The sequence below is a fragment of the Mastigoproctus giganteus genome, chromosome 7 (assembly GCF_048544385.1).
Source record: "Mastigoproctus giganteus isolate SK-2022 chromosome 7, ASM4854438v1, whole genome shotgun sequence".
Lineage (NCBI taxonomy): Eukaryota > Metazoa > Arthropoda > Arachnida > Uropygi > Thelyphonidae > Mastigoproctus > Mastigoproctus giganteus.
The window spans coordinates 190,655,338-190,675,439 of NC_143581.1; the positions used below are offsets into that span (position 1 = coordinate 190,655,338).

A 20,102-nucleotide genomic window follows, 5' to 3' on the forward strand; every position below is an offset into this window, starting at 1 on the left:
GATAATAAGCTTTAAATGATGCTATTACTCCCTAATCCAATGGTGGAATCAGGGAAGTTGTGCTTGCTGGAAGAAACACAATTTTGACAGGAATGCATGTATCCAACGTGTTAAGATCAGTAGGATGTCCCGGAGCATTGTCTAACAACAAAAGAGATTTTTCTTCAAAGTTGTTTTTTTTTTGACAATACCGTTTTACTTCAGGACAAAAGTGGTTAACAAACCAATCAGTAAATAACTCCTTGGTAACCCACGCTTTTCTATTTGCTTTCCATATTACAGGTAAATTCATTTTTATGTTACCTTTTAACGCCCTCGGATTTTCTGAATGGTAAACTAATAACAATTTTAATTTATAATCGCCAGAGGCATTTGATCCAAAGAGTAACGTTAAACGGTCTTTGGCTGCTTTGAACCCAGCAGCTGATTTTTCTTCAACAGAAATGAAGCTTTTTGTTGGTAGCCGTTTCCAGAACAAACCGCTTTCGTCAACATTGAACACCAAATTTGGAAAATTTTCACGTTCAATTATTTCCTTTAGTTTTTCTGGAAACTTATTTGCAGCTTCTCCTGTTAATTTTACACTATGAATCCTGGCCCGTTTTTTAAATTTCTCAAACCAACCACGAGAAGCCCCAAAGGTTTCCGTAATTTCTTCAGTTTGTTTAGATTTCAGGTGATTAAAGTGGAATATTTTTTTTATGTTAAATGGGGCTTGAAATTGCCGACTTCGTTATAGCGAAGCTTCGTTATCAGAGGTAACGTTAACCGAGGTATGCCTGTATTTATATTCAAACCTACAAAACTGTATTTTTTTTTAATTGAAACATAACTATTCAGAATCAGACCTATGTTAAAATATGTTTTTTACTTGAAGTGACCAGTACCATCAGATCCCAGAGTTATGATTTTTCCTCAGGAATCTATATTTTAAATATCTTTGTATTATTTTAAGTATGTTTTAAATTTATTTGTCTAATATCCAATCTACAAATATACATGTTTACAACTTGCATTCTTTCTTTGGTACACATTATCAATATATTTGCATATTTTATTTGTGAAATCACCATATCTTTCTTTTTGTGGAAAATGTTCTCTTAAGAAAATTAATTTATTTTTCCTAATAGAATTAGTCAATATTTCCTCCCTTTTTATTTTAAGAATAACCTTAAATACAACATACAAATCATAAAAAATGTTTTTATGCTTAACATTTAGCTTTCTCTATTGCTATTTTAACTTAATGGCAATTCGAAAATTTTTGAAATACATTTTATAGTAAGCAACTCTATTCATAAATCACATATTATCACTGCAGCTATAATGAAAGCCAAATTTATTTTTTCCCTCTTTTATTCTTAAAAATTGATATGCCTGTTTAGTGAAATAGTTTTATTTAAAAGAAATTTGGGCGTGATGACAATTTTTAATATTCCCATTTTTAATACATCAATGTCATACTGCATCAAAATAAAAATATTACATACAGTCTGCTAATGTAAAAAAAAAAAAAAAAAAAAAAGCAAAGCAAAAAAAGTGGCACTGCAGTAAAAGGATATTCTCAATTTTCTCAACTTATGAAACCATAGTGCGTGTATAGAAATCGTTGGTATTAACAGCTCTTAAAAAAAAAAAAGTGGCACTGCAGTAAAAGGATATTTGTGGCTATTACCAATTTTCTCAACTTATGAAACCATAGTGCGTGTATAGAAATCGTTGGTATTAACAGCTCTGGTTATGAACCATAAAGGGCACAGCAATTTCCCTTATTGACCGTAAATTTTATTACACTTATATTACTAATTACTGAAGCAATTCATGTATCTGTGGCGAAAGAAAGAAACGCACACACACTTGCTATATCATACATACGCTTATCCAGAACTTAAGAAATAAAATATAATTAAATTTTTCGAAACTATAGTCTTACCTTTGGGCAGTGAGATGAAAAAGTCGTTCAGGACAGTGGTTTATCTTATACTTAATATATATATTTTTGTCATAAATTTGACTAAATCCACTTAAACCAGCTGTATACAAAACAGGATAGCTTCCATGCCATGTTGGCAAAGGTAACACAGATTTCCTAAGAGCAAACATAAACATGAAAATGTCAGTATACATTAAGCAAATCAACTACTTAAAACGAGTATCATATACTCAACTTAAACTTTGCAATCATTACAAGGACGAACATTCATTGATCTTATCTTATATACAAGCAGCACATGAGCAAATACTACCAATCATGCCTAGGAATAACCGGTAACTACGTAAAACCATTTCAGCATGATTCAAATCTCTCATTGTAGCCACAGGAAAGGAACGGTCAGGATTCCAAGTACTGAATATACAGGTAAGCTTTGCATGAAGAGATTTGACAATACACGCCGTCTGAACTGACATGTCAATAATACATCCTTGCATTATAGGCCTAACATGTAATTTAAGCAGTAGGTTACTATTTCTAGGTCAATGTAGCTGGCCTCAAGGCATGGGTCAGTAGTCTTTTGAAAGAGAACTAGAATAGAACAACTTGCACAGAAAGCAGACATATTGCTTTTTATATATCATAAAATGCAAATTTCTGGCGAATTATAATTCACTCCACAGTCTGATGGCGGAATAAACTTTCTCCGAGATTTGAGTGATGAATCTCTCTTCAAAACTACTTACCTTATTCGTAAATTTATACAAAAAACTACAGCTGTTGCCGACGTGTTTTCTTTTGCTTTTCTTTTACAAACATAAACGATAAATTCATTTTCCCTAAAAAGATGAGTTATTGAGATTGATTTACAATGAGAGTAGGCATGGAAGTCATCTATCCACATAGATATGCTTGTAGTAAATATCTAATTCAGGTTCAAAAACTTCCTCATTCGTCCTATCAAAACATCAGTGCGTGATTAGAAATCTTCATCTTTGGTGTTTCTGCTTCCGGTATTTAAATTACGTATCCTAGATAACGAATTACATTTTTAACGTTCCTTTGCACCGCCCATTTCCTTATCTGTCACCCTCAGTTTCCTCACATGTCCAACAGAGGGCAGTCACAATAGTATCTTTCAGATCCATCATGGAGGAGCAACTAAAAGTTGTTCAGTTAAAAAGGAGTGATTCGTTTGGTTATGGATTTTCAATTTTTGGTGGTTCTGGTTCAGACTGTCCTCCTGTGATATATGAAGTCATAGAAAACTCGCCAGCCGCAGTAAGCGGCGAGGTAAGCTTGCTTTCATTTTAAATTTCAAATTGAATAATGAATGACTCACCTGGCTCTATCGTTGTACCGCGCTTCACTCGGATGCTGTGCTAACAAAGTATGACAGAAACTTAGTAACTGTTGCAGTGTTTTGGGAGTAAATCAGCCCATTGCTTTAGAGAAATATTTATTATAAAAATATTTAAATATATATAAATAGAGATTTAAAAGGAAATGTTGTAAAATTATTCTGTATATTATTAATGTAATCCATTTAAAAAAAAAACATGAAATGTTGAATATCATTTCAGCTGGTTTAGCAGAGCATCTCCAGCATTACTTTTGAATACCTCAATATATCATTAAGTTTTTAATTACTTGCCTTGGCAGCCTTATTAGACGTTAAATGCCAAAAGCACTACATGGAACAAAAGCTGCTGACACATGCATACATACACAATAAATAAATATGTAGGGAAGTAGAACTGCCTGTAATTTTTAGATTAAACTTGAATCAAATTCTGAAAATAGCCTGTTTTCTCTGTTGCAGTATTTTTAAAACATGTATTTTAGATGCTTCAAATTAAAAGAAAAAGTTCTTTTTATATATAAAAAAAACTTCAAACTTTATAAAAAAAAATTCTTTTGGAAACTTATTTTTTCCTTTTTTATTAATAGTATATATCATACTAAATCTTATATAAATAAGGTAAAATGATTTCTATAAAATATAATTTCATATTGGTAAAAGTCCTCTACTGAAAAAAATTTGCTACTTTGTTGATTGTAAGAATTTTAGGTAAGAAATTTATATAAAAAAATTAAATAGAATTTATGAATTAATGCCAGTGTGTATCAAAATTTTGAATTCTTTTTTATTTTTTTAATAAAAAGTAATGTAAAGTATTTTTAGCATTTTCAAAATTATTTGAATTTTCGTTTTAAAACTGTAATGGTTATTACCATATCCATATGAGGAAAATAATGAATTCAAAATAGTCTGCTGTGTATGAAATATTTATTTCATCTCTGTTATTATAACCACAGCCATTAAAACTATTGCTTAAAAATAGTTTAATTTTCTACAGATATGATATTCTATTTTTTTGATAGTTTTTTTTTCTATAGTGGCTGCTGTGTTCCAGCAGCTGTTATAATTAAAAACATGGAAAGTGATGGCAAACTTATTGGAAATCAGCTTATATTAAGATATTTCTAGCATGTTTTATACTAGAAATATCTAGTATACAGTCATTTCTTGGTAGGTGCATTCCCTGAAGCACCACATATGTTAAAGTAGGGGGAAAAACAGCAGGTGGCTATGATCACTCACTTGGCTTCTTACTTCATACTAATTCTATGTTGCTATATAAGGGTGAGTAAAATACCTGTCTGGCAAACCCAAAGATTGTTGGTTCGAATCCTACCTCGGGCTTGAATCAGAGTAGTGCAAAAACTTTTGGAGGTGCATTATGGCCATAGAAGCCGATGCACCAACAACTAACAAAAACAAAAAAAAACTAATGCTATGGAAGTGAAGGCCTAATGAGGGATCTGGAGTTGCCTGTTATTTTTATCCCTGTTATAAGAGCTAATTTCACATAAGAAATATTTTTTGGAGGTAAACTGAAGGGCCAAGCTGACACACAGGGTTGACCTTCTAAATGATAAACAGGTAAGATGTTTATTTATGTAAAATATATGGTAAGTAGTACTACAAATAATTTTTGCATAGCAAGTAAGTATTTTTTTAAATGTATTGATCACATGGAGAATGAGATTTTACTATAGATGCTGCATTGGTGGCTGCAAGTTCTTATTTCATGCTTTTATTTTTTTTTATTGGATTTTATAGTTTTAAGTTTTTATTTTGTGCTATTTTTTGTTGTTTTATTTTGAAATTCCTTTTAGACACAGTTTTTTTAAGTGATAAACATGATTTCAGCCAAGGAGTAAATAAACTTCCACCTATTGTTTTGTAGATCATTGTTTGAATAAATTTAAAGGAGGATTGGACAAATTTTAGAAGGGATTAATAAATGAATTGGGTGACAGTATTTTATTTTTTATTTTTTGATTGTTGCTATATAAGCTTGCTTCTTTGCATCATTTTTTCCAATACTAATTCTAAAGCAAGACTAAGTCACTACAACAGTTTTTTGTATGGTATTTATTATTACAATGTAGAAAAATATAAGGTTAGATTTAATTATAAATATTAAGGAAAAAAGTTAGTTTGCAATACATAGTTATAATTAAATAGAACTATACAATTCATATTAAGTTACAATTAACAAAAATACATTGTTTAATGTGGAATATTAATATGTTTACTGTGCAATTTTGCATAGAGAAATTATACAACAGAGAAAATACAATTCAACTACATAATTCACCAATTTAAAAATTTCATAAAATATCTTTGAGTGAGTCCAGATTGACCTATATCAACAGCATAGTTGCCTGCCATGTGCTTTGTTGCTAATCATGTTAAATTAAGAATTAAAGCATTCTAAATTGAGAAGTGGGATTCAGAGCTGGATTAAGACATTAAACTTGAAACCAAAAATGGAAAGGCTTCCCCCGAAATGTGTAGTTATAGATTTTTATCCCCATAAGAGGAAATGATGAGGCTTCAAGCCATGACTTATTTTTTGCTTATGCCAAATTTGGAACCGGAACTGATGTTGTTTAATCATATTAAATCAAAAATATGCAAGTGAAAAGTATGTAAATCAAGAAATGACTGTATTGGAAAATTCATTTATAGGCTAAACAAAGAAGTCTGTTCAGGATGTTTTATTCCCTATGATGAATTTCAGTCTCTACCAGAGGTTGTGTTTTCCCACTGGGAAACCTCAGTTCCTATAAAATAGACAAACCAAAAATCAGCCAGAAAAATATTACTGCAGTGGTTAATATTATTCCATCCTTCATATGAAAAGGTTAATTGAATTTTACACTTAAAATGTTGTTTTCCAGAGTTATTTATATAATGTGCGTTTTCTAATTAAAAAAAAATTCAGGAAGTAGAAAGTTGCACAATAACTAATGAATATTAGTGTATAACATCCCCCAGGAACTAGTAAATGCAATAAGAAGTATATACAAAGACAAAAATTTGCATAAAATACATGAATGGATACATTTCAGAACCTATATCAACAAATAAGGATATAAGACAAGGTTGTGGATTATCACCAACACTATTCAATGTTTATATTAACAAAATATTGCAGGAATAAAAAAAAACTTATAACAGGTGGAATTCAGCTATGCAACAACAGCAAAATTAACACAATTCTATATGCTGATGATCAAGTATTTTTGGCCAAATCAGAGGATGAATTACAGGTATTAATATACCATTTAAATACAATAGCAAAGAACAATAATTTAAACATATCAGCTTTAAAAACAAAATCAAAGGCAATGTGTTGGTAATGATATGATATGAGTAAAGGTAGAAATAGATGGAAACATCATTGAAAAAGTAACTTAATTTAAATATTTAGGAAATAGAATTTCAGGATTTAAAAAGGACATGGAATACAAATTATTAACCTACAATAGAACGAATGGAATATTAAAAAGAAATTTTGGCAAACAAATGACAATACAAACGAAATTATGAATGTATAACATCAAAGGCAGCACATAAATGTGGTAGCAAAGTAAGGACACTTGGGAAGAGGGATAAACAACGTTTGGAAGCAGCCTGAATGAAATTTCTCAGACCACTACTGGGATTAACCAGGCTACATCTCCACTAAACACCTACAACATAATAGAAGAAATACAAAAGTATCAGTTAAAATGGAAAGAGCATGTAGAAAGAATGAGTAGGAAGAGACTACCAAAATTGGAAAAAGAAACAGAGGGCGTCCAAGAAAAAGATAGATCGAACAGTTTTTTGAAGAGATTTAATGGTACAAGCTTCATAAGCCTAAAATCCACAAGAAGAAGTGTATGTTATTATAATTCTAGTTTAGGATACATCATAGCTAGTCTCAATTTTCTGTTAGGTAAAGAACTTTATTACTATTTTGTTGTTTAGTCTTAATTTATTGGTCTAAATAGTGAAAACTCTTGCACATTGTTTTTGTGAGAGCAGGAACTGCCCAGGCTTTTGCAGTATACTTATAAACTTGGCAGATGTTTATAATATAAATTTATTATTAATAAAAATAATATTAATTGTTATATTATTGTAACCAGAAGCTGTTGTTTTTCAGGCCTTTATAGCATATTTTGAAAATAATGTATATCGTTAGTATAGTAGTATATTATTTAGTGAATCCACTTAACGTTTGCTCTCAAAATTTGGCACATCTTGTATGCATTACATAATTTCATAAATATATTAATTGATTTCATTAATATATGACAATTATTGTATGATAAGGATTGAGTATGTCTGGCAAATTAGTTGTATTATGTTATATAATTTTTGTTATATTTTAATTTTGTTAAATGGTTAAATTTTCATTCAAAGGAATTAAATATTGGGTTGTTATTGGTATAGTATAGTATTACAAATTAGCCCATAATACTTAAAAGATTGTAATACAGTAATTTTAACCAGAGGAAATGTAGTCATTTTCCAAGTGTGGGTAGTGGCTCACTATTAAAAATTCCACATGAAAATATTCTTGTATGCAATTTAAAGTGATCTGCAAGTTGTCAGAATGAAGCAGTATATTATTATATTTGTTGCATTTATATGAAATGTTGCTCCTGATATACAATTTCTGTTGCTTTAATGAGTCTTCTATCTCTTAGATGAAACTGCTTCTAATGTGCAGTTTCTCTTAGACAGTTTTGCTCTCCTTTTGTCTCATTAATATTAGTGTTAACCTTAAATTATTACAGTATATAAATGCGATACAACATAATAAATCTTATTATGAAAACAGTTACTATTCTTAAGAGGGGGCATCTCCGTAGCCAGGTGGGAAGGAGCAGCAGTGCACACGCTTCTTGATTAGACCGGGATTCGAGCCCGTCACACCAAATATGGAGGATGCGGAAAGGTCAGGTAATGACCACCGCATGTCCCGGAGCAATATGGCCTTAGTTGCTAATGCTCCTAAAAAAAAACAAATAACAAAATCTTAAGAGGGATGCTGTCAGCATTCTACAATCAAAGTATCATGAAGAAATGACTGGAATTTTTTTTTTTTTTTTTTTTTTTGCATCATTTTATCAAGTCTTATTTTCTTCTCTCTCTCTTGTGTGTTCTCCTGATTTAGCCTTGTGCAGTTTTTAATTATTCCATATGGACATCCTACAAGGCAAAAAAAAGTTGGTGTAAAAATGTCTATGAAAACATCCTCCCAGTAATATCATCCTCTGTAATTTTGTCTTATAAAAATTTAATGATGGGTATTTTCTGACCACATCTTGTATAGTGTAACTTTTAAAGATTAGGTACAAAAATAAAACAAAAACAGCTAATCAAATCATAACTCCTAAGATAATAAGCTGAATGCTACTGATAAAAACTCATTGTTGGATTCTCATACATGGAATGGTTAAAATATCAAAATAAAAATGCTTTCTGGTTGAGTATATGTTAAGAAAAATATATTTTTGGGTGGTAGGGGTGAAGGTTAGTACCTCTACCAAAGAGAAGCAATAAGTAAGAAATATAGAAATAGTATTATTTGTCATAATTCAAACTATGAAGATGAAAATATTTCAAGGTCAAGTTTTATCAAGGTAATATTCAGTCTTCAGCTGACCTGAGTGACAGTATTGCATCCTTGTTGTATTGCTGTTTGGAACTAATTTTTTTTGGTGTGTGTCTTTCATTCCTGCATAGTCTAGACTATTTAAAATTTAATATCTCTGGGTTCATCGTTCACCACCTACAAAGTGGACACTTTAATTATAATCACCCCAATATATACACAAATAAATTGCATATTTCCTGCTTTTGGAAGGACCTGATTGCTGTTTATGATTCATTCTCAAGGCATACCTTTTATTTCGGTATGGTTCGGAACTATCTGTTAAAAATTTCATTTATCTCTACATTATATTTGATTACCTTCTACAAATGCTAACCGTGCTGTTCAGAACTGCACTTTCATGAAAAGCATAATTCAGTAATTTCTTCATTATACCTAATGTTTGCCTATTATTATTAAAAGAAAAAAAAAAAAAAAATGTTCTTGTTTATACTCTGGCACAACCACCATGTTAGTGGAATTTACAATAAATCATCAATACAAACATTAATCCTATTTAGTAGTCATGGGCTTGAACCCCGGTCCACCCAAAGAGTGCATGCTACTGCACCCTCGCTCCTGACCACTCAGAAACTGTTCAAACTTTCTGCTTGAGTTGAACCTGTATATTGATCAACTGCCTATACAGAAAGTTTCCTCTCATACTGATTGCAGAATTATCTTTGAAGAAGTTTTTTTAATTTTGGATTCTTATCAAAGTCTGATTATTAAACAAGAGCTTTCAAAAGCTGAGAGTAGTCTAATGTTGATTATATTGAGAGAACCATATTTTCAGTGATGCTTTGTGGTTTATTCATCTGGTGAATTAGTAAAATTACCATTCATATCCTTTAGTTAATAGAATATTGACTTTTGTGTTGGGCTAGGAGTCAATTTTTTCTTTTACCCCATCAAAAACTGATATTTGCAACCTGCTGTACACTTCATTCTTTTGCAAGAACAAGCTGCTGCCCTGGGTGATTAAAGATATATTTAATTCTCCTATGGCATTTTTAATTTCTTATAGAGTTCCAAAATTGTTATAAAAATGTAAATCACAATTGGCTTATCTTTAATAACATTTGAACAAGCTGCTAAAAATATTTCTTGCTCGTGCAGTATTAGTTAATAAATATGACATTCATTTAGATTTCTTATATTCAGATAAGCTGTACTTTAATATGTTATCACTGCTATTCATATATTCAATTGGATTTTTAATGTGATCTCTTATGGGCAGAGTATTTAAGTTTAATGCTTTATATATATTTTTATTTTATCATTATTGAGTATAATAAACCTTATATTAGTTTCAATTAACATCAGAATTTCTACTTTTTTTTTATTTTCAACATAACTTAAGTTGTCAGTTTTAGTTCTCTCCTTTATATAGCAAAGCTGTGTCCTCATCTCTTCTGTGTAGGTGAGTTTATCCCCCACACACACCTCACTGTGTATACCAAGATGTGGAATGGCTCACTCCTTTGTGAACTGTATATACTAAGATTTCCACTACAATAAAAACAATTTATCTTGAATGTAATTGTTAGCGTTAGTAATTGTTATTGTTAGCATATGATGCAAGAAAGCAAGCTTATACAGCATCAGCCAAAAAAAAAAACTTTTCCCATTTCGACCATCCATTTGTTCCAAATGTTTGTCTAGTTCTGCCTTGAATTTATTTAAGCTGTCCACTTCTACGACAGGTGGAAGTTTATTCCAGAAATCAACCACCCGCTGGCTAAAGGCAAATTTCCACACATCTATTCTATAACTGTCTTTCCTCAATTTGAATTTATGTCCCCTCAGGCGATTAATCTGGGCAAGAGGAAGAATCCCATCAGCATTGAGCTTGTTCAAACCATTCAATGCCTTATACACCTCAATCAGATCATCTCACAGGTGCCTAGTCTCTAGTTAGTATGCAGCATAATGTGAATATAGGCATCATTTAGGCCTTGCAGAAGATAAGATACAAAAGGAAGCAAGGCACTCAGGCTCTTTATATGGGATTCTCTATAAATGTTTATTAAATTTATATAACATAGCTTTTACCAGTGGAAGGGGGGGTTTTGGGAACCAACCATATTGGTTCTCCAATATATTATGCAGCTTTAATCTTCATTTAGGAAGCAGTTATTAAGGAGATTTTATAAGGAATACCGAATAACTTTTAAACTCATTTTACTAAGTTAATTACACTTTATTTAATAGGGACCCTTTTTTGTTAAAACTGTGCTTGTGAAATTCAAAATGTAACTTTATCTTTATATAGAAATTGTCAGTCTTTATTGACTGTTTCAGACTCTTTGTTTTCTACAAGTTGACTTTAGGCTGAGACAGACTAATTCATGTTGAATGAAAGAGAGTGGTTTATTTTTAGGAGCAACTGTCATTCAGACTTTAAGTTTAAAAAAGCAGCGAATCCAGATGCAGAAAATGTAATGGAACAGAAAAATTTATTTTTAAACTTGTACTCTTCTTTGAATTTTTTCTTTTGGAAATACTGCTTTTTTTTACATAATGGACTGAACGGTAATGTACCAAATTGTTTTATAAATTGCAAATGAAATTTGTTACTATCAGTGGCCATATTAGACAGTATATAACAGAATCCTTATTATTAATTTTTTAGAAAAGCCAACATAAAATCTAAAAATTAGCTGTTGTGAGAGCTCTTTGAAAATTGAATTGTGGAAAAGTAATTCTTATTGAATATAATAATGAAGTAACCATCACAAGACTACAGTATAGACACTCCTAATAGGCAACATAGTATGGCAAACACTACAGTTGCAATATTTTGTTCATCTGGAGACTGCACAGCATGATGTACATAGAGAACCATTTTTTTTTCTGTTGAAAAATTTTTGTACATTTTAGTTATTACGAAATTCAAACTAAAACAGAAAGAACCTGATGAATTCCAATATAGTTTCAAAAATTTTTATTTTCAGCACATCTTTAACTGTATATAAAATATAATCTCTCCCATTTTTTTCATTAATGTCCCTATCTAAAACTATTGAACAAGAAAATGTGCTAAGTCATTAGAGCTAATTTCATCACAGCAGAAAAGTAACCAACAAACAATCTCTTAATCTGATTGATCCAACTAGCATAATTTACACGTGTTAAAAACACTCTCTTAAAATCACTAAAATCACATGTGCTCGTGCACACACACAGACTAACCCAATGTCAATTAGCTACATAAGTGAATACTGATAATAACTCATGAATTTATAAAAAAAGTTACTAATCTAGGTTGATAAAAATGACAAAAACTTAAGTTTAAAACTTAACCTAACATGATCTACTGGTATGTTAGGTTAGCTGAAATGAATTCAGGTTAATTAAAAAGTAGTATTAGTATTTGTTAGCTGAAAAGGTTATTGCTTATTTTTAGTAATTTGTTTAAAAAAAAAACAACAATGTTTATTTATCAAATTACTGGAAGTGGTTAGAGAAGTAATATTTTCAAAATGGTTTCTGTTTGCTATTTGTAGCAGGAAATTTAGTTAAACAGATGATAGCTGAATGAAAACTGTTTTTAGGAAAGAGTTCTTTGTGTAATTTGCATTAATTTTGATGAGAAATATCCGATTTAAATTTAATTTTGTTATTACTCTGTTTACATATCTTTTCTAAAGTACTGTTCTGTAAGAACACACTGGCAACTCTTACCAGTTTATCTAAAGCTTAGCATGTACTTATCTAGAGATTAAAGAACTGAAAATGAACTTATTAGAATTGCTAACTAACCATAGTGCAACTTCAGGAGACTTTATTGGGTGGTTCCATGGACATTGAAAACTTCAGACCCTAGACAACTATTTCTGTATATTAAATAAAGTTTTTTGAAAAAATTAATTTTTGAGTTTAATTTTTTTTTATTTTTAAACTTATAAAAATGACAAAAAGTTATGAATTTTGAACAAAATTAATCAAAACAAATTTTTATATATTAATTATAAATGTTACAAAATGAAAAATGATAAAGTAAATTAAAACCTTTTAACATTATGCATAAATTTAAATTTTGAATGGCTTCTTGCAGCTAACATTTAAAATTTTTCATTATAAAGAAAACTTGTTCCAGTTTATACTAAAATGTAAACTATTTACAGTTCTATTTTCATATGCAATTTTGTGCTCTAGCTAATAATAAACCAATATATCGCATGTACTTATCTAATTAATACAAAATTAAGAGAAGGGGAACCTAAATTATTGGAACTTGCCTCTGAAACTGCTTATAAATTAATGAGTGAAATTAAAAAGTGTGCATACCAAACTAGTTAAAATTAAAAAAAAAAAAACCCATAAAAATACCTTACTCTGGAAATTAGGTCTAGTTTTATTCTGGGTATCTATCGTCTCTTCTCCATAAATATTACTGGGTTTTTCAGCCTACACAACATGCAAATCAATCTGTAAACACGCTTGTACAGACATAATGGTTCAAAGTAGTTACCAAAAAGAACTTGCAATTGACCAAGTACAGTTATGGACCTGTTGGTTTGTTTATTGATTGCAAGGTTTTTATTTATTTATTTTTGTACATGACATTGATAGGTACAATATATACTTGTAAATGTTTTGTACAATTATTAAAATCTGTAATATGTCTGTATGATTGCCAGCAAATGCAACCCATGAATTATTTAGCACAGCTTCTGTGGAAAACAGCCGTGGCTACTCTTCTGCATTTATGCCACATTTATTAAACATAAAGAGGAGAGGAACCCAAATGAATATATAAATCAAAGTTGATAATTTTCTTTATCTGGGGAAATAAAAAATTGCTCTCTACCAGAGAAATGATAATTATTTAATTCTGGTTGAAATGAGAATTATTACAATGCCAGTGAGTGAGAATCCCTGTATATGTTACTAGTAATAGTAGTAGAGGCAAATGATGCAAGAAAGCAAGCTTATAAACATCAGCAAAAAAAACCTACACACTGCAAGAATTTGTCTAGTTCTTCCTTGAATTTCTTCAAACCATCTACTTACTGTGACATATCCTAATTAAATTTTTATAAATATTATTAGACATACTTTAGACATTTGAGAGAGAGGGAGAGAGAAAGAAAAAGATTTGTTGACATTAAGATCTGACACCACAGCAGTGGCATAAGCAGAATTTTGTAGGCTCAGGTGCAGGATCACCTGCTGGACATTTTAGGTAATATGCCCTAGTATTACAATACATTAATGCTCAAGACTTTTTTTAACATCTAAAAAAAATTAATGTTTAGTGTTAATAGTGGCAAGTAATGTAACAAAGCAAGCTTATAAAGCATCAGCCAAAAAAAAAATTCCATTTCATCTTTATCCATCCCCTCCAATAGTTTGTCTAGTTCCTTCTTGAATTTATTCAAACTATCCACTTCCACAACAACACATGGAAGCTTGTTCCAGCAATCAACCACCCGTTGGCTGAAGACACTTCCACACATATATTCATGCATGTGGGGAAGTATGCAACTATCCTTCCTCAGTTTGAATTTATGCCCTCTCATGTGCATAGTCTGAGCTAGAGGCAGAATTTCACCAGCATTGAGTTTGCTCAAGCCATTCAAAGCCTTAAACACCTCAATCAGATCATTTTGCAGATGCCTAGAATCCAAGAGCTGCAATTGTGTGTGCAAAATGCTGCAAATCTGAAGAGTCATGTTGAGCATGCCATGCCTGCACTCACCTGTCTGCATGATGCAATTGGAAATGTAGTAATAGTATGTGCTATATAGTGCAGGGGAGCCATAAGCTTTTGCTGTACTGGCCAAAAAAAAAAAAAAAGTAGATAAGAAAATACAAATTATATGCTTCCCTTTATTAATCCAATTAACCTCTGAATTTATTCAAACTGTCAGCGTAAACTACCTGTGAGGGCATCTTGTTCCAGCAATCAACAACTCACTGGTTAAAAGAAATTACTACAATGTAATCTAAACCTCAACCCCTGTAATTTGAACTTATGGCTCCTAGTTCTGGAATTCTTTATAACAGTGAAAATTCCACCTTCATTCATTTTAATAATCCCTCTCAGAGTCTTATACACATCAATCAGATCATTTCTGAGTTGCCTGGTTGCCAACTCTGTAGACCACATAATTGGAGTCTTTTCTTGTACAGTCATCCTTTTGCCGATCTCACCATCAAGTTTCCATCTTTGGATCCTTTCAAGAAGCTCAATGTCTTTTTTTCAGATGTCTCCATATTTGAACACTATTCCAAATGTGGTCTTACAATTGCCTCAGTGGGATTATGACCTCCCTATTTCTACAGGATAACATTTGATAAATCATTAATAGGACACTATGGGCTTTCCTGGCTGCTTGTTTACACTGTTCAGAAAACTTCATATCTGCCCATATTGTAACTCCCAGATCCCTATCCTCCTCCACTGTTTTTAATTCAACCCCACCAAGTGTATAATTTATTTGGGGGTTCCTATTCTCCAAGTGTAAGGCTGCATTAAAATTTATCTGCATTAAAACATAGTTGCTACTTCTGTGACTATCTCTGAAGTTTGCTAAAGTCATCCTGGAGAATTGATGCTTGGCACTGATTATTAACCACTCTACCAGTCTTTGTCATCTGCAAATTTTGACCTCACACCTTCTATCCCTTCATCAATGTCATTTATGAAAATGAGAAACAACAGTGGTCCAACAACTGATCCTTGAGGAACTGTGTCGGAATAGCCTACTGAGGTAGTTAAACATGATTTTTCCTTAACATAACAAAATCATGTGTCCTTCAGAATGCCACATTATCTATCCTTGGATTAGCTCTTAATCATTGCCTCTAAAATTTTTCCTACCCCTGAAGGCAGACTAATCAGTCTGTAGTTGCCAACTTCACTCTTAGAACAGCCTTATGTATTGGTCTCCAATCCCAAGGAATCTCACCCCCCCCCCCGAGGCCAAAGATGTCTTCATAATTAACCCAATGGTTCAGTGTACTCACTGGCAGTCTCCCTCAAAACTACTGGGTATATGCCATCAACTCTGGGAGCCTTACTTGCCTTTCTTTATGCCCAAAAGTATAAACAGTAATCTGTAATTGCAAAATCACTAATTTCATATGGCTCAGCCTCACTTGCACAGCCTCTTTTCAGCATAAGAGTCTTTCGTCATTAAAGGCTAATGCAAAGTACCTATTCAATTCATCTCCAACATCAGCTGGGTTATCTAAGAATTTCCCACACCCAGTGCACAAGGATCTGATTAGCATTCTTCTTCATTGTATTCACATTCTGGCAGTTCATTGAATCACAAAACCATTAATGATTCTGCTGTACTCACGTTAGCTCGTGATGAGCCATCCTGAGGGGTACTTGGCAGGCTGTCAGCAGTGATAGCCCAACCATTCTAGTGTCTGACTTGTGGTCCATATTAAAATGTGTCATGTCACTCCAGTCGCATCGTCCATTTATTTACTCCATCATGGCATCATGACCCTAGGTCTTTTTTCATTGCTATTGTGAAACACAGTGATATGTAAAGCCAACGGCCGAAGAAATTGGAGGGGGCGTCAGTCATTAGCCTTTCTAATTCATTAATAATACAATCACTTAATTAACCTAATATGATCTTTTATTACTATATATTTAAAATATGTTGCATTTCAAGGAAAAATAATCATTGACTGTTTGAAGTTGCTATAGTTATAGCTACAGTTGAACCTTCCTTGCTTTCATTATTTACCACTTTCATTATTTGGCCTAAGCTGTTGACACTCCATTAATCATAAATCACCCAATTGGAAATGTTACCAGCGCCTGGGAACATATATATTTGTGAGATTGAATGTCGCATTCTCCTCGATCAATAAAATCGGTGTTCATAACCGTTTTATGTGCTCTTGACATTTAAATCAAGATCTGGAACAAAGTCAGACTGCATTTCCTTGCGCGTTCCCACGCACATGTAAAATCGTCTAGCCGTTCGAATGTTGCGCCTTCGAGGCAAAACTGTGTCGTTTATCGATTTCATGACTGGTGGCACTAGAGAGCATTAGATATCTGACAGATTATTTAACTTCGATTTTGTTGTTCTTTGCGTCATCACAAAGGAAAAATTAGCGATAGGAAATTGCAGTTTTCCATCTAACGTAATTACCAACGTAGGCCCCAGTAAAGAATTGAATGCATATCATTCAATCCTTTATTAGACAAAAATTAAAACTTTTTTTTTTTTTTAAATTCTTGAAATAATAATATTGTTCACAATAAAGTATTCAATTTAAAAAGATCAGGGTAAGAGTCTTGGCTTTCTTCATTTCATGACGTGTACGATTCGAATACCAATACTGTACAGTATATCAGACTCAGTGGTAGGTTTAGATATGACTTATGGTAGATTTAGCTTGTTCTGTTGCAAGCTAAACTTATCATAACACTAACAGAATTTGAAATTCGCGTATTCGATATTCGCTTATCGGTTTTTACTAATTATTACTGACAGCTTCTGTAAACAGCTCGCTAATCACTACATGATGCTTGTCTCTCGGTGGTTTTTGTAATCAAATGATATATTTTATACGAAATTTATTCCCTTTATGAGTTGTCAGTGATGCTTAGGAAGATGAATTGATTGTACTGACAAATCATGCGGAAGCAACGAATTTTTATTATTATATATATTTTGGTAATAATAAAAGATTTCTTTAGTCAACCCTTAAACCTGTCTTTAGAGTACTGTACACACAAAAAGCAGCATGTCAAAATCCGAGTTTCGCAGTTTTAGTACGGTCCGCCTCCTTTATTATTATATAAACAGTTAATTTTTCATGATTCACCGATTTGGGCACTGATTTATATTTTCTATGAGCAATTCAAAATAATTTCAAGCCTAAAAATAGATCCATTCTAGATTTTGGAGTCATCTTGTTTCAAAGGAAGTGTCTTTGCCTAGGCTGGTGATGGTGAACAATCTTTTAAAAAATAACTTTTTATTAAATGAAAAATAACTTCGCAAATTTTTCTTCGTTTCATTTTCAGAGTGTTTACATGACATTAATTTGAAAATAGCATAATAGGGATCAAAGAGTTTAACTGAAAATTTCTCAGTTTCTTTTACAGCAAGTAGTAAAATGTCACAATGACATGGTGTGTGTGTGTGTGTGTGTATATATATATATATATATATAGTAACGAATAATGGTACTAAGAAGCTAATTAATATAGGGGGGGGAGTGCCTGTACGAAAAGGATAATAATAATAGTAAAATAGTAATATAGCTTATTTGTCGGTTACTTGATTATTTGTGACTATTATCAGCTTTTATGCTAAGCTAATTGTGATTCAAAATTGAGAACCATTGATGTATTATTTTTTTTGACATTACTGACTCTTAGTACACACAACTTTGTTGTTATTTGAATGTTCATCATCGTCGTAGTAATTAGAGGGCAGGTAGAAAATTTCGTTCGCGTCTTCGAATTGGTAGATACTGTAAGTACGACGCCTAATTTATTCCTCAAAATGGTTTGTAGTTGAATGGGAGTATAAAGTGCATCTTACTTATTTATTGCATTTTACTTTAACAACTTTCTTTTTTTATTTTCATTGTCATGTCTTGTAGACTAATCGATACAATATTGCATTAGAATTGAAACCATACACCTTTGCAAGATTGAAATGGTTATAAAAAATAACTTATTAAAATCCGGATCAAATTGCCCCATTACAAAGCTGGCTAAGTTACTGATTAGCAGGAACTTAAAGTAAAAAAGGCGTAACGGAAAAGTGCAGAATAATTCCGCTTTTAGTCAAAAAGAAAGGCTGCTGAATTGGAAATAGGTTTTGTTGATTTTATCTGGGATAGATTCTTTAGAAAGCTGTAAATAGATTTTTTAGAGTAATCTTTAGTATGTTATTTAAATATTTTCGTATTTATTAGTTGTTAATAATGTCTGACTTTTCATTGTTGCAATTAGTGATCGGTGCACTAAGGAAAGCTTGTAGCGAGAATGAGCCTGCGCAGTAAGATATTTCGAAGCAGGTATTTGAACTGTGAAAATTTTTCTTATTAATTTGTGATTACAAAAATTTTGCTCTGGAGGACGAAATTTCTGTTATTATTTAGAGTAGACTTATTTTCTTATTATTGTTTCCTTAAGCAGAAATATTTAAGAAGTGTGAGAACTTTAACTGAAACGCCCTTTGATTTCTGAATTCCGTGTCGTGTTTTGAACATGGAATCGCTGCTTAGCCATAAATTCTTTATTTAGGCAATACTTGTTTGAAGTCATGGACTTCGTGACTCGAAAGTCATTTGGTTATTGTGAGTATACCCTTTAAACATGCGGGTGGTGTTGTACTATGGCCGTTCCCTCATTAACATTCTCGGAAAAGCCTGCGATACGGTAACTTCCGCAGAGAGCATGCACGCAATAGATTGGAAAAATTGGTGTTTATATATCCCGTATCTGAAGTAAAAGTACGTTTGTGTGCCATAATTAACACGATAAATCTGGTGGAAGGGGAAGCCGATTTTCCAGAGGCTTAGAATTTTAACAGGAAAAACAAGATCCAGTTGTCACCATGGGTTAGATAATCTGGTAACTCATTTACGCAATTATAGGGGTTTACAGTTAGGCTGGGGGACTGTCTGGTGCCTTTCCTTTCACGAGAGCTGGTTTTAATGCATTTCCTTTTTTGGATGACAAGTTGCAGTTATGAGTTTTGGTCAAGTTGTGCACTTTCATTTTTGTTTAAGCTCGATGTACCCTTTCTTCAGTTCTTGTCGCAAATAGAAAAAATTAGACGTTTACGTGAGTTTAAGTCGATATATTTGCCTCTCTCTCGCTCTCTCCAGTAACTTTCCTTGCTCAGTGCCTCGATGGGGGGAGGGGGTGAAATAGGTCGTCATTCGAGTTTGTGTGACCGTATAATGGGTGAAGTGCGCGGGCGGGTAATATCTGGCTCGATTCCAACTCTTATAATCATCCCCCCCTCGCCTCTCGTTTGAATTGTTGGTGTTACAGGTGTCGAAGAGAAAGAAGGAAAACGTGGATGGCATTTTGTCCGTCTACATCAGGAAATTACCTTTTGTAATATGAGCATAGCATAAGTTTCAAATCAAGAATATTAATTAAATCTAGATTCTGCACGTTTTCATTAGTTTCTGATAATCGCGGAATTGTTAAT

At 32.1% G+C, this 20,102-nt stretch overlaps 2 protein-coding genes across 2 annotated transcripts in view; one reads left to right on the plus strand and one right to left on the minus strand.

Annotated features, from left to right (window-relative positions):
- Nmdmc (NAD-dependent methylenetetrahydrofolate dehydrogenase) overlaps positions 1 to 2,710 on the minus strand; it is a 136,148-nt gene extending 133,438 nt beyond the window's left edge. Inside the window, exon 1 of the mRNA XM_090377317.1 lies at positions 1,934 to 2,710. Within this exon, the coding sequence (XP_090233443.1) occupies positions 1,934 to 2,127 (194 nt within the window). The 5' untranslated portion in view covers positions 2,128 to 2,710. The remainder of the gene's footprint in view (positions 1 to 1,933) is intronic.
- Positions 2,711 to 3,082: 372 nt separating this feature from the next.
- The window catches only part of LOC150083497 (uncharacterized), a 656,046-nt gene continuing 639,026 nt past the window's right edge, over positions 3,083 to 20,102 (plus strand). Inside the window, exon 1 of the mRNA XM_090377318.1 lies at positions 3,083 to 3,226. Coding sequence (XP_090233444.1) covers positions 3,083 to 3,226 — 144 coding nt within the window. The remainder of the gene's footprint in view (positions 3,227 to 20,102) is intronic.